The sequence below is a fragment of the Mauremys mutica genome, chromosome 4, assembly GCF_020497125.1.
Source record: "Mauremys mutica isolate MM-2020 ecotype Southern chromosome 4, ASM2049712v1, whole genome shotgun sequence".
Classification (NCBI taxonomy): domain Eukaryota; kingdom Metazoa; phylum Chordata; order Testudines; family Geoemydidae; genus Mauremys; species Mauremys mutica.
The window spans coordinates 72,917,139-72,936,668 of NC_059075.1; the positions used below are offsets into that span (position 1 = coordinate 72,917,139).

Here is a 19,530-nt window from a genome sequence, read left to right on the forward strand (position 1 = left end):
CATGATTAAAAAAGAACGTTCTTGGAGCGGGGTTCTGGTGCAGGGCAGGGATATTTTGAGAGGTTCTGTTGCAGTGGCGGGGTTCTGGTGGAGGGCAGGGATATTTTGAGAGGTTCTGTTGCAGTGGCGGGGTTCTGGTGCAGGGCAGGGATATTTTGAGAGGTTCTGTTGCAGTGGCGGGGTTCTGGTGGAGGGCAGGGATATTTTGAGAGGTTCTGTTGCAGTGGCGGGGTTCTGGTGCAGGGCAGGGATATTTTGAGAGGTTCTGTTGCAGTGGCGGGGTTCTGGTGCAGGGCAGGGATATTTTGAGAGGTTCTGTTGCAGTGGCGGGGTTCTGGTGCAGGGCAGGGATATTTTGAGAGGTTCTGTTGCAGTGGCGGGGTTCTGGTGCAGGGCAGGGATATTTTGAGAGGTTCTGTTGCAGTGGCGGGGTTCTGGTGCAGGGCAGGGATATTTTGAGAGGTTCTGGTGCAGTGGTGAGGTTCTGGTGCAGTGGTGGGGTTCTGGTGCAGGGCAAGGCTGCTGTGCTGGGTTCCGTTGGAACACGGGGGTTCTGGTGTAGCGCAGGGATCTCCTGCAGTTCTGTTGCAGTGCTTGGGTCTTGCGTGGGGCTCTGTTGCAGTGGTCGGTTTCTACGGGAGGTTCTTTTACAGGATTTGGGTTCTATTGCAGTGCAAGGGTTCTACGTGAGTTTATTTTGCATTGCAAGGGCGCTGTGCAGGTTCTGTTGCGGTGCAGATGTTCTAATGCAGGATTCTCTTGGGGCGCAAATGTTCTCTACGGGGCTCCCTTGCGGGGCTTGTCTTCTCTATAGGGTCCCGTCGCAGTGCAGGGGTTCTGTTCCAGTGGGATTCCATCGCATCCTCAAGCTCAGGGGTACACTTCAGCTTGGGAGATGATCTCTCCACCTTTGTTGCTCAATTAAACTGTGGTGGGAGTTGTTCCGAATCTCCCCCTCTCTTCTCCACCTGCATATTCCATCTGCATATTCTAGCAGAGAGCCGGGGTGGTTGGCTAGAGAAGGGGAGATGGTAGAGAAATTAGAAAACCCTCTCCTGGCCTGAAGAGGCAGGTTGGTGGCTCTAAACTGTGTAACAGGCGGGTTTCCATTCCCTAAACCCCTTGATCTGGAGGCGCAGTCAGGTCCAATCAGCCGGGAACGCTTCCCAGCGATTAGAGCAGAATGGGCGTTGGGGGAGCGGTGACATAAAACGAGAACTCATCGACTTCTTATTGTGTGCCGCCAGTTTGTGCATCTCGGCGCCTCTGGCTCAGGGAGAGCGATCCCCGAGCAGACTGCGGAGTCTGCCAGGAGTCACTGCATTCATGGAAAGCCAGCCACTGGCGAGGTTACCTCCGTCCCCCGTCAATGCGCTGTGGGCTGAACGTCGGGTGCGGGGCAGGGGACAGCAGGCAGGACAGAGGCTTCCCCTGGAGCGGCTTCCTGTCCCAGGGCGCTGAGAATCGCCCTGCCATCAGATTCCTGCCCTAACCACCCTGCCCATGCCCCGCAGCCCCCTCCGGCTCCGTGGGCCCGGCAGTCTGGGGATCTAACTAGGCCATGTAAACCGGCCACTACCCACCCCAGAGCGGAGGCGATCACACACCTAGCCCGTTCCCGGCCGCTGGGAGATCACCGGGGGAGGGGTTAGCCCCTGAAAGTGCCCCGGAGCGGAGTCTACCTGAGCACGGGCCTGCGCTCTGGGCCCCCATTCCTGTCCAGTGAGCTGCGCAGCGGGAGTCCGAGCTCACTGTCCCAAGGGGGAGCCGGGGGCACGGGGTTTAGGAAGCAGGCGGCCAAGCCTCAATTAATCTTTAGTTAGGGAGCTAATCTCATTAGCCCTTGGCCAGATGTCTCCGTAATGGAGCCCAAGCCCTCTGCCGGGGGGTGAGGCAAGGCTGTCTCTGCCCGGATCCGGGAGAGCCGCTCCCGCTGGAGTCCGGGCTGCCTCCCTCCCCAGCGGGGCTAGGCAGATCCTGGGCCCTGGGCCGCTGCTCTCTGGGCGCCCTGTGCCGGCCGGTCAGCTCAGAGACTCGAGCCTCAGGCTCGGTGCTTGGAAAGGCCGGGCCCGCACTGGGGCTCTGCGATCGGCGCCCCTCTCCCTGTTTGTCTCTCCCGCACGTCCCTTGGACGCCGCCCCAGCCCGGGAGCTGTCCGGCGCTGAAAGCCCGGCCGCGCCTCCCGGCCCGACAGCTCGTGGGTACCTGGCCCCTGTGTGGCTCGGAAAGCGCACAACCCCCCTGCGGGCAACAGCCGCGCGCCCTGCTCCGGGGGCGGCTGCCGCCCCTCGGCTGAGTCCCCGGGCCCGGGGCTCGTGGAACGGCCCGGGCGGGGCTCCCCTGCCCCAGGCGGAGGGCGGGCCGGGAGCAGAGATTGAACAGAGTCCCCGCCCCGCCCCGGCCACACCGGCTGCACAGGGGCCCCCGAGCGAGGCCATTCACACTGGAGCCCGGGCGGCCTGTGCCGGGCCCTCCGCTGTGCACCTGGGGCCGGTGGCTTCTGGGACGGTGCCTCAGGCAAAGGCAAGTAATGGGGGGGGGCACGACCCTGAGCTCCCGCCGCCCTGTGTCCCCCCCCCCCCCAGTGATGTGCCACAGGCCCCTCAGGCTGGGTGAGAGGGGAAAGTAGCGCTCGCAGCCCCGCCGTGATTGGCTGAGGCTCCATTACATCATGGTTCCGGGGCTGCCTCGCTGCTGCTTCTTTCTTTCTTTCCCCCTTTTTTTTTTGCACGGGGGAGAAAAGTGGGCGCGCGCTAGTCAGCGCGAGAGGGCGGCACATCTGGGCAGGGCTGGGCGCGGGGCGGCCCCGGCAGGAGCGCTGGCCACGCCACGCCGGCCTGGCTCCGGCTCTCTTCGCCTTCCCGCCGCAGCCCCAGCCGCCCGGAGGGAAATGCCCGAGGGAGGGCGCCTCCCATGAAGCGGACTCCGGCGTCCGGGGATCGTTCGCTCTCCCTTGATCGGCCCCAGCCCTGCAGCCGCGCGCGGTTCCCGGCGGGCGGGAAGATGCACCATGGGCTTTGAGAACAGCACGGGCGCCGGAGCGCGAACGCCCTGGGGGGCGCCCGGTGAGTGAGCGGCTCTCCCCTGGCCCGCGGGGTGCGGGGAGCCGGGATGCACAGAGCGATCCCGGCCCGGGCGTTGCTGGCCTTTGCCCCGGGCAAGGGGCGCATGTATGTTCGTCCCTCCGCCTGGCTTCTGCTTACGACAGTGACCTCTCCAGCCGGAGCGGGCGCCCGGGGTGCCCTTGGCCAAGGAGTTTGCAGGAATGGGTGGGGGGTAGCGCAGATTGGATCGTGGGGGGTGATTCTCTCCCCGCGACCCGCCACCCACTCCCCAAGCGCCCTCTGCTCCTAGGCAAGGACGTGCCCGCTACTTTGGGCTGTAGTTAGACGGGAAGGAGGCGGGAGCGGCAAAGGAGGCGATCGCGCAGGGATCCAGGGATGGTTAAAGAGATGGTCCCTGCACGCAGCGGGGTTCTCGGGGCAGCTGGCAGCCCCGGGCTCTGGCATTTCCCCGCTTTTCTAGGCTCGTCCCAAGAAGGGGACTGAGATGCCGGGGTCGGGGAAGGGGCGGGCGGGCTTTCCCGCGGCGGGCTGGGGACTCGCCGTCTCTCTGTCAACTTTCCCGGACTCCATTTGCCTAAAAATGGCTTTTCTGCGCTTCTCCCGCGCCTTTGGTGGGCTGTCACTTGGCGCAACATCTGGGAAGCGGGGGGAAGGCAGAGGGAGGGGTCTAGAGCCCAGCGAACCGCTCCAGCTGCTGAGGGGCGGCGGGGGACGGGGACTAACCCCGATTCCAGCAGCCGGCCCCGCCGCTCGGGGCAGCGCCCGCACCGGACCAGTGAGATTCGGATCGCCCTGGGAAGCGGCTCTCAGGAAAGAGCCACGATCGGTAGCACCTAATTCGGATCCAGGCTACAGCCACACTAGACTGGTACCCAGCGCAGGAGGCACTTCTCGCCTAGGGGACCCCGCACTTCGGCCCCAGCGGCCGGCACTGGTCCCCTCCCTTCCCCACCGCCCGCGGCCTCACGGGCAATCGCCGCTGGAGACTCTCCCCTTCTAACAGCACCCCAGCAAAGCACGTGGCACTCCCCTGGCTGGCCCCCGAGTCTCGGTCCCCCGGGCGCGGGAGGAGCTCTGGGGACACGGGGACGCTTCCCCCCTGCAGCACTCGAGCCTACAGCTTTCGCCGGGCGCCTGGCCGTGGGCACCGCTAAGGAGCAGTCTGGGCGGTGGAGCCGGCACCCCGTCTCCGTGACAGTTAGCGAGGGACTCAGGGGCACATAGGGCATAAATCAGGGTCGGGAGGACACGGGGCCGTGTCATTATCAAGCAAACCCGGATCGTTCTGTTCCCTAAGCCGGAGAGCAAGTGCCGTAGGCAACACCTTTGTTACGATGTGCTGGGAGCTGTACAAACTAGGTAGATACGGTCGCTGTCCGGAAGAGCTGACACTCCGATGGAGACAACAAAACAGGAGGGAAGGGGAGCGACGAGCAAATACAAGGGGCAAGGCGGTTATTGGCCAAGGGTTTAAGGACGCGTGCGTGTGTTGTGTGTACACAAAGACTCTGGGCAATCTGCGATGTGTGATCATGAGCTGGTGTGGCTCATGCATTATTCTGTGTCACTGGTATGATATTAAAGAGCAGGACTGCGTGAATCTACCACTGAAGTATTGTAGAGAGGACAGCCGGGAAATATGTATTAGATACCATCTAGTCCTCCCCACCCCCTTGCAGGGCACCGATTGTTCCTTTAAGTCCATTCTCCCGGGCGGTGACTGTCAGTTTTAAATGTCCCCACGAACGAAGAGGCTGGAATGACTCTCCTTAGGAGATGATTCCGCTACTTCATCGATCTCACAGTTTGGCTCCCCGGTCCCCATTCACTTCACGTTTCTTCTGCTTAATTTCATCTCGTTACTTCAATTTTACCCACTGGGCCCATGCTAGGTAATTCCTGCCTTCCTTAGGTTTACTTACTGAAGGTGTCAAGTAAATCAGTGGGATCGGGTGACTGACAAGATGGGACTAGACTATGATGTGTGAATGGATTGGAATTCTCATTTGCGGTCACTTTAAATGACATTCAGTTCTTGTATTGTTCCTTTCAACTGCATCCCACCTGGAACTGTGGAAGTGGGTGACATCAGAATGGGCATCAGTAGGCGTTGTGACGTCAGCAGCCCTCAGCTTTCTGGAGATATTGTTTGATGTGATGCTTCCATTTCTAAAAGACTCTTTCCCAGCAGGAAACTGTCTCAAAAGAGACTCCTTTTAAAATTAAAATTGCTCCCGCCGATTTCCTAGTAGAGGGATGATACACCTAGCAAGCGGGGGTCTCCTGCTCAGGCGAAGGGAAGGGAGGTGGTTCCTTTCAATCCATGTTTATGCAAAGGAACCACTCATTCTTCTTGGCACACCGGAGGGGGTAAAAGCAGTGATTTAGCAGAGGGTGATGCGCATAGATAAGGTGATCTCCTAACTGATCTCTTTCCATTCCAATGATTCAGGGGTTCTCATATCTTTTCGTGGCACTTTAAGGGAGAGATTGTTGTATGGCTGTCTCCCTACCATTCACCATTGTGTGTGCCACACCTCCTCTTCCATTCACAGCTGCGCTATCACCACCTCTCCTCCCCCTTTCACTAGGGTTCAGAGCGTCTATCTTCCCACTGGGGACCAGATGACTTCCCTGGGGCAAATGATGTTAGGAAAGTACTGAATCCTGTATTGCCAACCCCAGTGAAAAAAGTCATGAGTCAGGGCCCCCGCAGATCATGAGATTGGTTTAAAATCAGGACATTAGACTGACAGTTAGGGGAGCTGGGCTCAAGACACTCCTCTTTCACAGACTGCCAGTGGGACCTTGTCAGGTCAGCGAGGCACAGTTCCACAAGGGTGTTTAGACTCTTAACTTTCACTGAAATCAATGGAACTTTGGAGCCTAAACACCTTTGAAGATCTGAGCCTTAGCCTTTCTGTGCCACCATTTGCTGTCTGCTGAAGGGGGATAATAGTACTTCCTGGTGGTGCTCTGAGGATAAGTCCATTAGAACTTGTAAAGTGCTTGGATACTGCAGCAATAGTGGACATACAAGTATCTAAGGGTATGTCTAAACTGCAGTAGAACACCCACAGCTAGCCTGGACATCAGCTGGCTTGGGCTGTGGGGCTAGAAAATTGCAGGGTAGACATTTGGGCTTTGGCTGGAGCCCGAGTGCTGAGGCCCTCCCCACTCAGGGGGGTCCCAGCACTTGGACTTCAGCCTGAGCCCGAAGATCTATACTGTAATTTTATAGCCCTCTTAGCCTGACTCAGCTGAAATGGGCCAGACACCAGTGTTTTATTGCAGTATAGACATACCCTAGGCTGGTTAGATAGTTTCCTGGAGCTGGGGATTTAAGTAAAACACCAGATATTGGAAGACTCATGATAAAATTTCAAGAGTTGGCAACTATACTTTATTTTTAGCTTTTTTTTTTTTTTTTTTTTTTTTTTTAAATTTGGCAGCTGGAAATGAGGACCCAGCATCAGCCACCTCTCCGCAATTCAGTTTAGGAACCTCTTCAGTTATTCATAGTCCTTCCTAACCTGACCAGTGGCATGCCCAGACAGAGGTTTCCAGTGTGGACTACTATCAGAGGGGTAGCCGTGTTAGTCTGGATCTGTAAAAGCAGGAAAGAATCCTGTGGCACCTTTTAGACTAACAGACGTTTTGGAGCATGAGCTTTTGTGGGTGAATACCCACTTCGTCGGATGCAAGTGTGGACTAGCAGTCACAGACTCTGCTTTTACCAAAAAGCTGAAAAATTATGTTGTTGTTTTCACTGGCACACTTCACGTTAGCTCAACACCAACTAATGGCATCCATTCCCAGAGAACCAGCTAATACCATTTCTCTGGAATGGGAGACACACACATTCCAGAGAAACAGCCAGTAGTCGTTCCCACATGGTGGAGTCATGCCCATTCCCAGAGAACCTGTGAGGTGATGAATCATCTCTGAACTAGAGCCTGATTAAGCCACATGTGGGGATGAATCATTTCTGTGCTAGGCTCTAGCCAATCCACAAGCAGGGGCGGCTCTAGGAATCCCGCCGCCCCAAGCAGGGCGGTGCGCCGCGGGGCGCGGTCTGGCGGTGCCGGTCCCACAGCTCCGGTGGACCTCCCGCAGGCATGACTGCGGAAGGTCCGCCGGAGCCGGCTGCCGCCCTGCCGGCAAAATGCCACCCCAAGCGCGCGCTTGGCGCGCTGGGGTCTGGAGCCGGCTCTGTCCACAAGTCAGGAGTTGATCTGGTGACAATCAGAGCAGATAATATAATAATAAATGGAGATATACCCATTTCATAGAACTGGAAGGGACCCTGAAAGGTCATTGAGTGCAGACCCTGCCTTCACTAGCAGGACCAAGTACTGATTTTGCTCTAGATTGAACTCACAACCCTGGGTTTAGCAGGCCAATGCTCAAATCACTGAGCTACCCCTCCCTGGGGAAACAGCTACTTAATCTGCCTACTGTCATGTCACTTCATGGCTTGGTACACTCCCCTGCTTGATAGCGGTGACAGGTACCACAGGCCTTAGCTTGTTCCAGCCTAGTTTGCCAGTCCTAGTCTGCTATTGACGCCTGATTCCAGCGTTGATCACTGGCTCTGGTTCTTAGGCTGACTGCCACTGCACCAACCACTAGGCCTGGCCATCCATGTCTCAGTTTCTGGCAGAACCAGACAATACCAGTTCTGGCATGGTGAAACCAGCCAATACCGGGTCATACATGTATGTATCCAGTTGTATGAGACAGATATATTTAAAAGTGAAGGGTGGTGCTTCTGGCCATTAAGTTAGAGCTTCAAATAGAATGCTGTTCATATGCTAGTAGGGTGACCAGACAGCAAATGTGAAAAATCGGGACAGTGGGTGGGGGTAATAGGAGCCTATATAAGAAAAAGACCCAAAAATTGGGACTGTCCCTATAAAATCGGGACATCTGGTCACCCTATATGCTAGCAGCATGGACTCCATCCTAGGCAGAGCACAACTGTTATCCCAACAAAACACTCATTATTATTTATTATTAACACTCTGGCATATACTATCTGAAATGGTGCTTGTAACAATGTCATCATTCCCCTTCCCCATTAACATCAATCTAGACAATCTCTCCCAGGGAGTAGAAATTGCAGGACATTTATTCTGCCTACCTGGAAAGCCCACGCACAAGGTAGGGCAATTTTCTCTGGCCAAATGTATTTACATTTAAAGCAATGTTAAGGTTACACATTTAGATGCAGAAAATGAGAGAGTGAAGAAATAAAAGCTCTCATGAGGCACAGGTCAGCAGAGCACCTAAGCACTTACTTGAAGCTCTTTGCTAAATCAAAGCCATAGTAACATTACCTTGCTCACACTGTACAGATTCAGGTGACATTTAATAGCATAACTATTAATCAAAAGTATTATGTGCAGTGTGGGTGAGTTAATATTACTATGAAACACTTAACTTTTGCATTCTATTATTATTATTATTATTTCATGGTGCACAAAGGCATGATGGGAACTTTACAGAACTCATCAAAAATTACTGTCCATGCCTGAAAGAGAATGCAATGTAAATTTTAGATGAGTGGGTTGTGGGGGAAACATTGGGGTGGAGGATGGATGGATGGATGGGGAAGGGTAAAGGTTATTATCACAATGGGATAGTTTGTTCTCTCATGTTAGGCACATAACCACCTCCATAGATTAGTATGTTGTTTTTAATACAAGAGCGCCTAACAGAAATGATTTAGTACTGGCATAATTCATTTATTACCGGCATTGCAGAAGGGGCAGTGTGTTTGTGTTTAAACCTGTCCTCACAAGATTCTAGTAATACATGGTGTTGGGACCCAAATAGGTACCTGAGGGAGAGAGCGTTTTTGCATTTAATTTCCTTGTTTTTAATAAGCCAGCAAACACCCTATCCGCTCTGCTCCCAAAATGTGGGAAAGATACAAAGGGCCTCTGCATGTTGACACTGAAATTGTGCTAACTATGCTCTGGAGTTCCTCTCTCACTGAGATTCTGGAGATCTTGGAAGTAGTGATCTAGGGTCACTGAAGTGAATGGGATTGGCAAGTCCCTGCTATTTTTTTCTGCCAGGCTGGGTTAACAGGAAAGCAGCACCTCTAAAAAGAAAGCAGATGAGAGCCTCAGCAACAGGAGTAGGTAGAAACATAGGCTATAATTTAAATGTGCCATCTTTGTATGCATGCTGCCAGATGCCCACACACAAAATGCCATTTTGAGCTTATGTGTATTAATTAAGTGTAGCTAGCCACATGCAGGTACACAGTAGGATTTTCTCTCACATGGCCAACTGGTACTTTTACCGAGGGTCAGAAAATCGGGGCACCTTTTGGAGAATTGTGCTGTCAGTGTGACATGCACTAATTTGCTCCCCCAGATTTTCCCTAACACAGTCTGGAAATAGTAACATCTTGGGCAAAACAGGTGGGAGCTCTAACATTGGCTGTCACAAAGTGGGTGGAGTGTTGGTAGGTTTTGCTATAACCTTAGCAGGTACCTCTTGAGTACATTCAGAAGTGATTTTTCAAATCACTTATGACTTCTTAGGGTTTATCTCCTTCCCTACATGATTCCTCCATAGAGATGATTTAGATGTAACTTAGAGGATTTTTTATCCAGTCATATTTGAGTTCCTGGTGAGCATAATGAAATAATGGAAAAGTGCATTCTTCACTCTCCAATAGCTCAAAATCAGCGGTGTGTTTGTTTTTGGGGGGAACTATTGTGGGTGGATTCTGAAACCAAGTCTACAATGTTTAGTCTAAAGGAGCATTTTTCAGAAAGTTCTGAGAATGGAAATATGGATGATAATGAAAGTCCCCATCATGGATGCTGTGGAGTTGTTACAGAGTTCCTGGTCCTCAACAGTTACCAGAGAGGACCAGGATAATATAGAGGGACTTCCCAGTCAGGGAGTTCGCTAGTTATGGCTCTTTGTGCTTACCCCCTCACACCACAGAAACTAGAAGAAAAACATACAAATCCCTCTATTTCCCCGGTTTTCTAGCAGATACATCAAGGATTTCCTTCATCCAGACCTGTCTGCACTTAAATTGTAGCAACATTCACTGGTCGTATAGAGCTTTGTGCATTCAAAGTGCTGTACAAGCATTAATCAATCAGTCTTCACATCTTACCTCAGGGCTCAGACCCAGATCCTCAAAGGGGTTTAGGCACCTAACTCCCAATTTTATAGGGACAATCCTGAGATGTGGGGCTTTGTCTTATATAGGTACCTGTTACCCCACCACCACCTCCCGTCCCGATTTTTCACACTTGCTATCTGGTCACCCTACCTAACTTCCTTTGGTTTCAATGGAAGTTAGGTGCCTAATCCCTTTGAGGATCTGGGTATCAGTCCCTGTTCTGGGTTGAAGAATCACAAATCACCTCATTGGTGTTCTTCTAAAATTGTTTAACTTCCAAAGAGTTCAGACCACCAGTTGAGAAACAGCAGGAATCCTCAAGCTATTCTGCCCAGGTTGCTAACCAGGTGTAGGCTGGATGATTGTAGCATTATTGCTTATTTATATAATTAATGCATTAATTAGTTGCAACAAAGTATCACTCTTGACCAATTCCAGGCATTTCTGGCCTTTGGGAGCACATTAATTCATATGAACTCCATTTAAACCTTTAGTTACTGGATTAACTCACTGTGCATACTGCCTCTCATTTGCACTTGCCAGCCTGCATATGTTCAGAGTAATTCATTTACTGAATTTACAAGCAGGGTTTAGGCATTTCATAGGCGTATTACTACTTGGCCATCTCCCATGACTCTGGGCCAGAAGCTTGGTGACAAGTGGTAGCAGGCTATGCTGCTGCTCCATGCCATGATTTTGCTCATGGCAGAGTGGCGGTATAATCAGACATAAATGTGGGTGCATAAAGCAGTGCATTTTCTCCTGAAGAGTCCCCAGTACATCTCATCTCAGTTACCCTGGTCTGCTCCCTCCTGCAAGAGTTCTGCCTCTCGTATTGAGAAGGGAGGAATGACAGCTGAAGGTAACAAATACAATATCAGGCAAGAGTCTTCACTTGCCCACACTGATACACCCAAACACCATGTGCACAAGCCCTCTCTTTCCCCAGACGCCATCTGTGCACACGCCCTTCACACACACACACCCCTTCAGTTTGTCACATCAGTATAACTGATCATGGGCCACAGTGTTAATTTATGAAATATATTAATATAAATTCCTGGTTCATTTAAAATAGTGGCCTTTGGAGAATTGCTCTCTGTGAGGAGCCTCTGGTGGAGAAACTTGTATTCAATGGCCTTGGCTTTGTGCCACTGTTTACACCTGTAATGGTAGCATAATGCACCCACTTGAACTCGAAGCTCAGAGGCTTGAACTTGAGTGATGGCTCATCATACACTCATCTCACTTTACTTTGCCATGAAGATGAAGTTGACTGTACTTTCAGAGTCCCCTAAATGGTGCTGCTATGGATACAAAGCCCTATTGCAATGACAACCCAGAGGTCACTAATGGAGGTCCTGCAAATAAGAGTCCTGTTAGCAACATGATCACTCTTTACCTATACTCTGTGACTCCATCCTGTCCTACACCATTCCTGCTCTGCTCAGCTTGACTCAACGCTTCTCTTCAAATTGTGCAGCCACACACTGATCAGAGACTCCCACAGGATCTGTCCGGGTGAAATCTGCCCCATGGAAAGGATCGGTGCACTACTTACATTTGAGAGAGACTAAAGTGGTGCATCGGCTTTTTGCTTGTCCTCTGCACAGGGGTGAATTTCATCCTATGTATGGGATGTGTTGGTTCTTGGGGTACCAAGGACTGTGAGTCACTTTATTAGCCCCTTGTCTCCAGCGTGAGGGACATTTGTTTATGCTTAGCTGGGTGTCAGCTCCCTGGCACCACCAGCCTGTTACCCACCCAAGCACTCTCCTCTGGGAAATGCTAGCACTTTGTTTGCAGGTTAACAATAGGTATACCCCAGTCCCTGAGTCCCTTTGAACAAGCCCCTTATCCACTGAACACTCACAGAAATACCAAGTGTGCTGTCCCCAAGCAAATAATGTACACACCAGCTTATATGATTCAACTAAGATCAACCTCTTGCTTAATATCACAGCACTTAGATATACTGATAGTGAAAACAAGGATAAGTTGTTACCAAGGTTTCAAGAGATAGTGAGTAAGAATAATGGAACTAAAAGGTTACATATAAAACAAAATCATAACATGCTTTCTAGAGACTAACCTTAACAGGCTAACCTCCCGTCTAAAGAAGTTTACCTCACCCCACAACATCCTCTGCAGAGTTTCAACCAAGGTTGGCTGAGATCTCATTTTCATGAATGTAAATGTACTGCTCATTTACTTGCTGGTGCAGGATAAAGTGGTGTCTTCTTTGCCTTTTACTTATATCTCGAAAGTTCATTGTCTATACTCAATCAGGATAAGGACCCAGGGCTTATTTTCCTGTGTTCTGCTTCTCTATTGATTTCACATCTCCCCATTGACTTTTCATGTAAATGGATATTCATTGTGTTAATTTACAATGCTTAATCTGCATCTCAACAGAGAGACAGGTGAATAAACATCCCTTGCCTCATAGAAAACCTGTTTGTCAATTCTGCCTTGATAACAGATTTTAAACTATCCATACAAAGTATTGGTATATATATTTCACAATGGTATTGACCAGTGTGTGATCCTGGCTTTCATTTAAGATATTCTCACATGATATTCTTTGATGACAGAATGTACCTACCAGACATGGGACATTCCTATAACCCCCTTGTTAGTTGGCATTAAGGGGTTCTTGGGTCAGAGGAGACATGAAGAAATTCTTCTGGAAAGTTTTTACTTTAAGGTAAACTCCTGTGTAGTCCACAGCAAACTGGAACTAAATTCCATGTTAATGTGTACAGCTATTCTTGGATAATGTGGCACTCTGGTGCAGGAGAGTGAAAATTCTGTGGCACCTTCATGTACATTACAAAATTAAGTTTTAAAAAAAATGAATTAAATATGATAATGAATAATCCAGCCAGAACAGTAGGCTATGTCTTATCAATATTGATATTCAATTCAATTTATTTGACATCCCCACATTTGCAGTTTTCACATTGCAACAGAGTTTTGTATTGACAATGCCTAACTGCACAATAGAAGCTGTCAGAAAAGGGTTTGGTAGCTGGATTTGGAATCAATGGATCTTTTGGCACAGGAGGTGGGTGGGAAGCAGTTTAGATTTGTAAAATAAACACATTGTTTTGATGTTTTGCAACAGTGTTCACCAGTGAAATAGTTAACAATGTCATCTTTAGGGTCAAGAGTTAATGCTCGTTGATATGACCATAGCAATTCACATTTCTTGGAGTATTGTTTTAGGCTCTCTTCAAACACAGGAAAATTTTAGTGCATTGGCTACACTGTGGGACATTTTCAAGATTTTATCTGAAACAGTAAATTCTAGAAATATAGTTTTAAAAAAGTGAAACATAGATTTGGGAGTACTATTCTGGGTAAGGTGAATCTCACTGCCAATCCTGCACTTGCTTATTTCGCAAAATGTGGGGCCCTACTTTAAAGAGCTCTCCACACTTGGAAAACGACCTGTGTTGATATTGCTTAGGCCCCCTGCACTGGTAATGAGAATGTTTTGATTCCTATCTGGATGGGATCAATCCATTTTTAGTAGCTGTACAGAAAGCATGCTTGAGATTTAGAGGGACATGGTGTATATCGTGATTACTGGAGTGGTGCTGAAGACAGTTTGATCCCATCGCTATTAACAGGTTGTGGAGGAGGAGGGGAATGGGGAAGTCCTGTTGTTGACAGCCATTGGTTAGCAATAGATCATTTTCCAAGTGTAGAGAGTTCCTGAAACAGTCTAGCTCTGGATCCATCTTTTTGTTATATGTGTGTTCAGTGCCCAGTGGAAGGAGACCCTGATCCCTGACTGGGGTCTCTTGGAGTTACCATAGGGCAAATAATAAATAAGTAATACTAGCTTTTATGCTCCATAGTAAGAAATAGCTTCACAGCTGCTACATTAACTCATAAAAGGAACTAGTTGGCTCTCCAGGTGAGAGAAGCTGCTAAATCCTGGAAAGGTCAAGACCAGAGACCTGAAGTGTCTCATTCAGCTATCCCTGGAGTCTGCCAAACAGCTAAGAAACTGGGAAAAATAAGTCGGGGAGAGCAGGATCTCTTTTTAGAAAAAGCATCTTTATTCTACTAGGTAATGGAGCTGGGAATATTCACAACTATTTTCTTTTGTGGTTCTACTCATGCTGGCAATTTGGCATCTCATTATTTTCACACTTCCATGCCAGCTGCTACTAGGGTGCACCACTGCAGGAGAGCTAATGTTCATGCTGCCTAGCAATAGGGTTCCCAGCACGATTAAGCTATTGCTGCTGAGACGCCTGGAGTCTGTGCCAGCATGCCTACATTGACCATTGCTGGAGAGCTCATTGCTGCAGCCAGCAGGAGCCACTAGGGAATGAAACAGTAACATATTTGCAGGAAATTACTTTTGGTGATTTTTTTTCAAATCTGTAAAACTTTTGGGGATTCTTCTGCAGTGGCTATTTCCCACTCTATGATCTTTCTAGCTCAGGGGTCTCAAACTCAAATGACCCCGAGGGCCGCATGAGGACTAGTGCATTGGCCCGAGGGCCGCATCACTGACACGCCCCCTTGCTGCCCCTGGCCCCACCCCCAATCCACCCCTTCCATGAGGCCCCGCCCCTGCCCTGTCTCTTCTCCACCTCCTCCCCTAAGCGCGCGGCTCCCCGCTCCTCCCCCCTCCCTCCTGGAAAGTGCTAAGCGCCACCAACAGCTGTTTGGTGGCTTGGCGGCGGGGCACTTAGGCGGCGGTCCCAGAACAGAAGGGGCCCCCCACCGCCGAAGACCGGGCTGCGCTTCGGCGGCGGCGGGTCCCTCTTTTCCCCACCCCGGCCGGTCCCGCTTCCCACCCCGGCCCCGGCCGGTCCCGCTTCCCTCCCCCACACCCCCCGGCCCGGCCCGGCCCCGGCGGGTCTCGCTTCCCTTCCCCACCCCCGGGCTGGCCCGGCGGGTCTCGCTTCCCGTCCCCCCCCCCCCCGGCCCGGCCTCGGCGGGTCTCGCTTCCCTCCCCCACCCCCCGGCCCGGCCCGGCCCGGCGGGTCTCGCTTCCCTCCCCCCCCCCGCCCAGCCCGGCCCCGGCGGGTCTCGCTTCCCTCCCCCCCCCCCCGGCCCCGCCCGGCCCGGCCCGGCGGGTCTCGCTTCCCTCCCCCACCCCCCGGCCCGGCCCGGCCCGGCGGGTCTCGCGTCCCGTCCCCCCCCTCACGGCCCGGCCCCGGCCCCGGCGGGTCCCGCTTCCCACCCAGGCCCCGGCCCGGCCCCGGCGGCTCCCGCTTCCCCCCCCCCCTTACCCGAGCGCGTCTCCGGCGAGGCCTGAGCTTTGTCTCGCTCAGAGCCGCGTGGTGAGGGGGCGGGGCTGGGAGCTCCACGCCGAGCGCAGCGCTCAGCCCAGAGCTCCCAGCCCCGCCCCCTCCCCACGCGGCTCGGATCGGGGCGGGGCTCAGGCGCCTGGACGGAGACTCGGCGCTCTATGCGCCGAGGCTCCAGGAGAGGGGCGGAGGCGGGAGTCTCCGCTTTTCTCTTGGGGGCCCCTGCGGAGCCCGGGGCCCGGGGCAAATTGCCCCCTTTGCCCCCCCCTCTGGGCGGCCCTGGGGAGCTCCGCAGGCCGCAGGGAAGAGCTCCGCGGGCCGCATGTTTGAGACCCCTGATCTAGAGACTTAACTGGGTTTTCTGATGCCAGGCCCCATATCGCTTTGTATATTGTTAAAGGAAAGAAATTGCCTGCCTGGTTCTAACAAAAGCAACACAAAAACAGCTGCTCTTCATGGCTTGAAATTTGTGCATTCACTAAATTGTCACACTATCCTTGAGGACCACTTGGAAGCAGCTATAGCTGGTGCAGACTGCAGCCTCTTGATGCTAGGCATAAAGAATCACGTTGATCAAGTGCTTCTGAGACTGCTCTGGCTTCTTATTTGATCTATGTTGAAGTCAAAGAGTTGGTAATGACCACTAAAGCACTACGTTGTTTGGCTCCTTGCATCCTGAGTCCACATCTACCGCTAGTGAGAGCTAGTGATGTGAGAGCTGGGATCCGATGTGCCAGTAGTAGTAGTCGTTAGACTGGAATGTCTATGTGCTGTGACAGGGTATTTAGGATGAGATCATGGAATGGGCCCTGGACTCTGGAATTTGCTTTCCCAAGGGTCAGATGGGGTTCCAGTTTCATAGACTTATACATGTGTAGGACTGGAAGGGACCTCAACAGGTCATCTAGTCCAGTCCCCTGCACTCAAGACAGGGCTAAATAATAACTGGACCATTCCTGACAGGTGTTTGCCTAACCTGTTCTTAAAAACCTCCCTAGGCAATTTGTTCCAGTGCTTAATCACCCTGACAGGAAGTATTTTCTAATGTCCAACCGTAATCTCCTTTGCTCCTATTTAGGGCTTGTCTACACTGGCAATTAACAGCGCTGCAACTTTCTCATTCAGGGGTGTGAAAAAACACCCCCCTGAGCGCAGCAAGTTGCAGCACTGTAAAGCACCCGTGTAGACAGTGCCCCAGCGCTGGGAGCCGCACTCCCAGTGCTGGTAGCTACACCCCTCGCTGAGGTGGGTTTTTAGAGCGCTGGGAGAGCTGCTGCGCCGCGACCACACAAGGCACATTAAAGCACTGCCGCAGCAGCGCTTTAGCGTTGCCAATGTAGACTAGCCCTTAAGCTCATAGCTTTTTGTCCTATCCTCAGAGGTTAAGGAGAACAATTTTTCACCCTCCTCCTTGTAGCAGCCATTTACATACTTGAAAACTGTTATCAAGGCCCCACCCCCCATTTTCTCCTCTCCAGACTAAACAACCCATTTTTTTTCAATCTTCCCTCACAGGTCATGTTTTCTAGACCTTTAATCACTTTTGTTGCTCTTCTCTGGACTTTCTCCAGTTTGTCCACAACTTTCCTGAAATGTAGAGTGACCACATTTTCCCAAAGGGAAAACAGGACACCCTCAGGCTGGCCCCAGCCCCTTTCTGCTGCTCTGCCCTCCCACGCGTGGGGCCAGCCTCATCCCTCTCTTCTTCCTGCCTGGGGCCAGCCTGAGATCCCCCTCACCACTAGTGCCCGGGGCTGGTCCAACCCCCCCACTGCCTGCCTGCAGGGTTGGCCCTCTGAGTCCCCTGCCTCCTGTGATCCCCCTCCATCCTGCAACCTGCTTCCCCCCCTGTGCACGGGGCTGGTCTGAGACCTTCCTGCCTGGGGCCAGCCTGAGGTCCCCCTCCCCACTGGCACCCAGGGACAGCCTGAGCTCCCCCACTGCCCACCCATGACCCCCTCACTCCCCTACACGTGGGGCTGGTCCTCTGACCCCCTTGCTGCCAGCCCATGACTCCCCCCCACAACATCCTCCCCTCACTTTGTGCAGGGCAGGTCCGAGCCTCCCCTTCCCCCGCCCCGGGTATGGGGCTGATGATCAGTTGGCAAGAGTAAACAGGACAAATGCCCAATTTTGTAAAAACAGTCAGGACAGCCAGGACAGGGCCTAAAAAAGGGACTGTCCTGGCCAAAACGGGACATATCGTCACCCTACTGAAATGTAGCTCCCAGAACTGGACACAATACTCCAGTTGAGGCCTAATCAGCACAGAATAAAGTGGAAGAATTACTTCTTGTGTCTTGCTTACAACACTTCTGCTAATATATCTCAGAATGATGTTTGCTTTATTTTGCAGCAGTGTTACATTGTTGACTCATATTTAGCTTGTGATCTACTATGACCCCCCAGATCCCTTTCTGCAGTACTCCTTCCTAGGCAGTCATTTCCCATTTTGTATGTGTGCAACTGATTGTTCCTTCATAAGTAGAGTACTTTGTATTTGTCCTTATTGAATTTCATCATATTTACTTCAGACCATTTCTCTAGTTTGTCCAAATCATTTTGAATTTTAATCCTATCCTCCAAAGTCTTTGCAACCTCTCCCAGCTTGGTATCATTCACAAACTTTATAAATGTACTCTCTATGCCATTATCTACATAATTTATGAAGATATTGAACAGAACTGGACCAAGGCCGATCCCTGCAAGACCCCACTTGATATGCCTTTCCAGATTGACTGTGAACCACTGATAGCTACTTTTGGGGAACGGTTTTCCAACCAGTTATGCACCCACTTTATAGTAGCTTCATCTAGGTTGTATTTCCATAGTTTGTTTATGAGGTCATGCAAGACAGTATCAAAAGCCTTACTAAAGTCAAAATATACCACAGCTACCACTTCCCCCCATCCACAAGGCTTGTTACCCTGTCAAAGAAAGCTATTATGTTGCTTTGACACTATCTGTTTTTGACAAATCCAAGCTTCTAGGTGTTTGCAAATTGATTGCTTGATTATTTGCTTCATTATCTTTCCGGGTACTGAAGTTAAACTGACTGGTCTGTAATTCCCTGGGTTGTCCTTGTTTCCCTTTTTATAGACTGGGGGCTTGTCTACACTTACATTTTATAGTGCTCTAACTTGCTTGCTCTAACTTGAAAAATCACCCCCCTGAGCGCAGCAAGTCTGAGCGCTTTAAAACGCTGGTGTAGACAGGCACGGCTCCCAGCGCTCGGCGCTAATTCCCTCGCGGAGGTGGATTACCAGGAATGCTGGGGGAGAGCTCTCCCAGTGCTCGCGCATGCTCGCACTTCAAAGCGCTGCCGTGGGAGCGTTCCTGCGGAGGCGTTTTGAAGTTTCCAGTGTAGACATACCCTGGCATGATATTTGCCCTTTGCCTGTCCTCTGGAATCTCTCCTGTCATTGTCATCCAAGAGTTTTCAAAGATAATTGCTGTTTGTTGCCATTACTGGCTCAGTTAAAGGCCATCAGTTCAGTCTTTAGAGGGTGACGTTATTTATTCTGCTCAACAGCTGCATGCTGGGGATGAGTCTGTTTGTGGCGCCCCCTACATTTGGAATGCCCTCCCATTTATCATCCACCGGCCACTTCACTCTCCTCATTCCAATCTCTCCTCCAGGTTCATTTCTAGCTATAATAGCAAGTACTAACTCCTGAAAACACCTGGGAACTGACGCTCCATGCAGGGAGCATGACTAATCCAAATTACCACATGACCATGTTGCTGTCACCCTCATCCTTCCTTGCCTCCCCCCACCCTTTCCTATTATCCCTACTCATTGTGCTATGTCTAATATAAATCTTCAAGGCAGGAACCTGTAGCCTGCTGCTTAGAGGGCAGACCTATTTCTGCTGAACTGTCCTAGAACAGATGGTCCTATAGCTTCAACCCAGGAGTATAAAAGAATTTGAGGCTCTATCTGAGGCAGAGGGAACTAGTGCAAAAGAAAGGTTAGGCTGAGGTTTATATTTGTTGCCATTTAAGTTAAGTCACACTTTATATTAAGGGTCCA

General features: G+C 51.3%; 1 protein-coding gene across 2 annotated transcripts in view; it reads left to right on the forward strand.

The window, feature by feature from the left end:
* Positions 1 to 2,743: 2,743 nt before the first annotated feature.
* The window catches only part of CHRM4 (cholinergic receptor muscarinic 4), a 41,881-nt gene continuing 25,094 nt past the window's right edge, over positions 2,744 to 19,530 (forward strand). For both annotated transcript variants that reach the window (XM_045012807.1, XM_045012808.1), the window contains exon 1: positions 2,744 to 3,065. In XM_045012807.1, the coding sequence (XP_044868742.1) occupies positions 3,011 to 3,065 (55 nt within the window). In that variant the 5' untranslated portion in view covers positions 2,744 to 3,010. The remainder of the gene's footprint in view (positions 3,066 to 19,530) is intronic.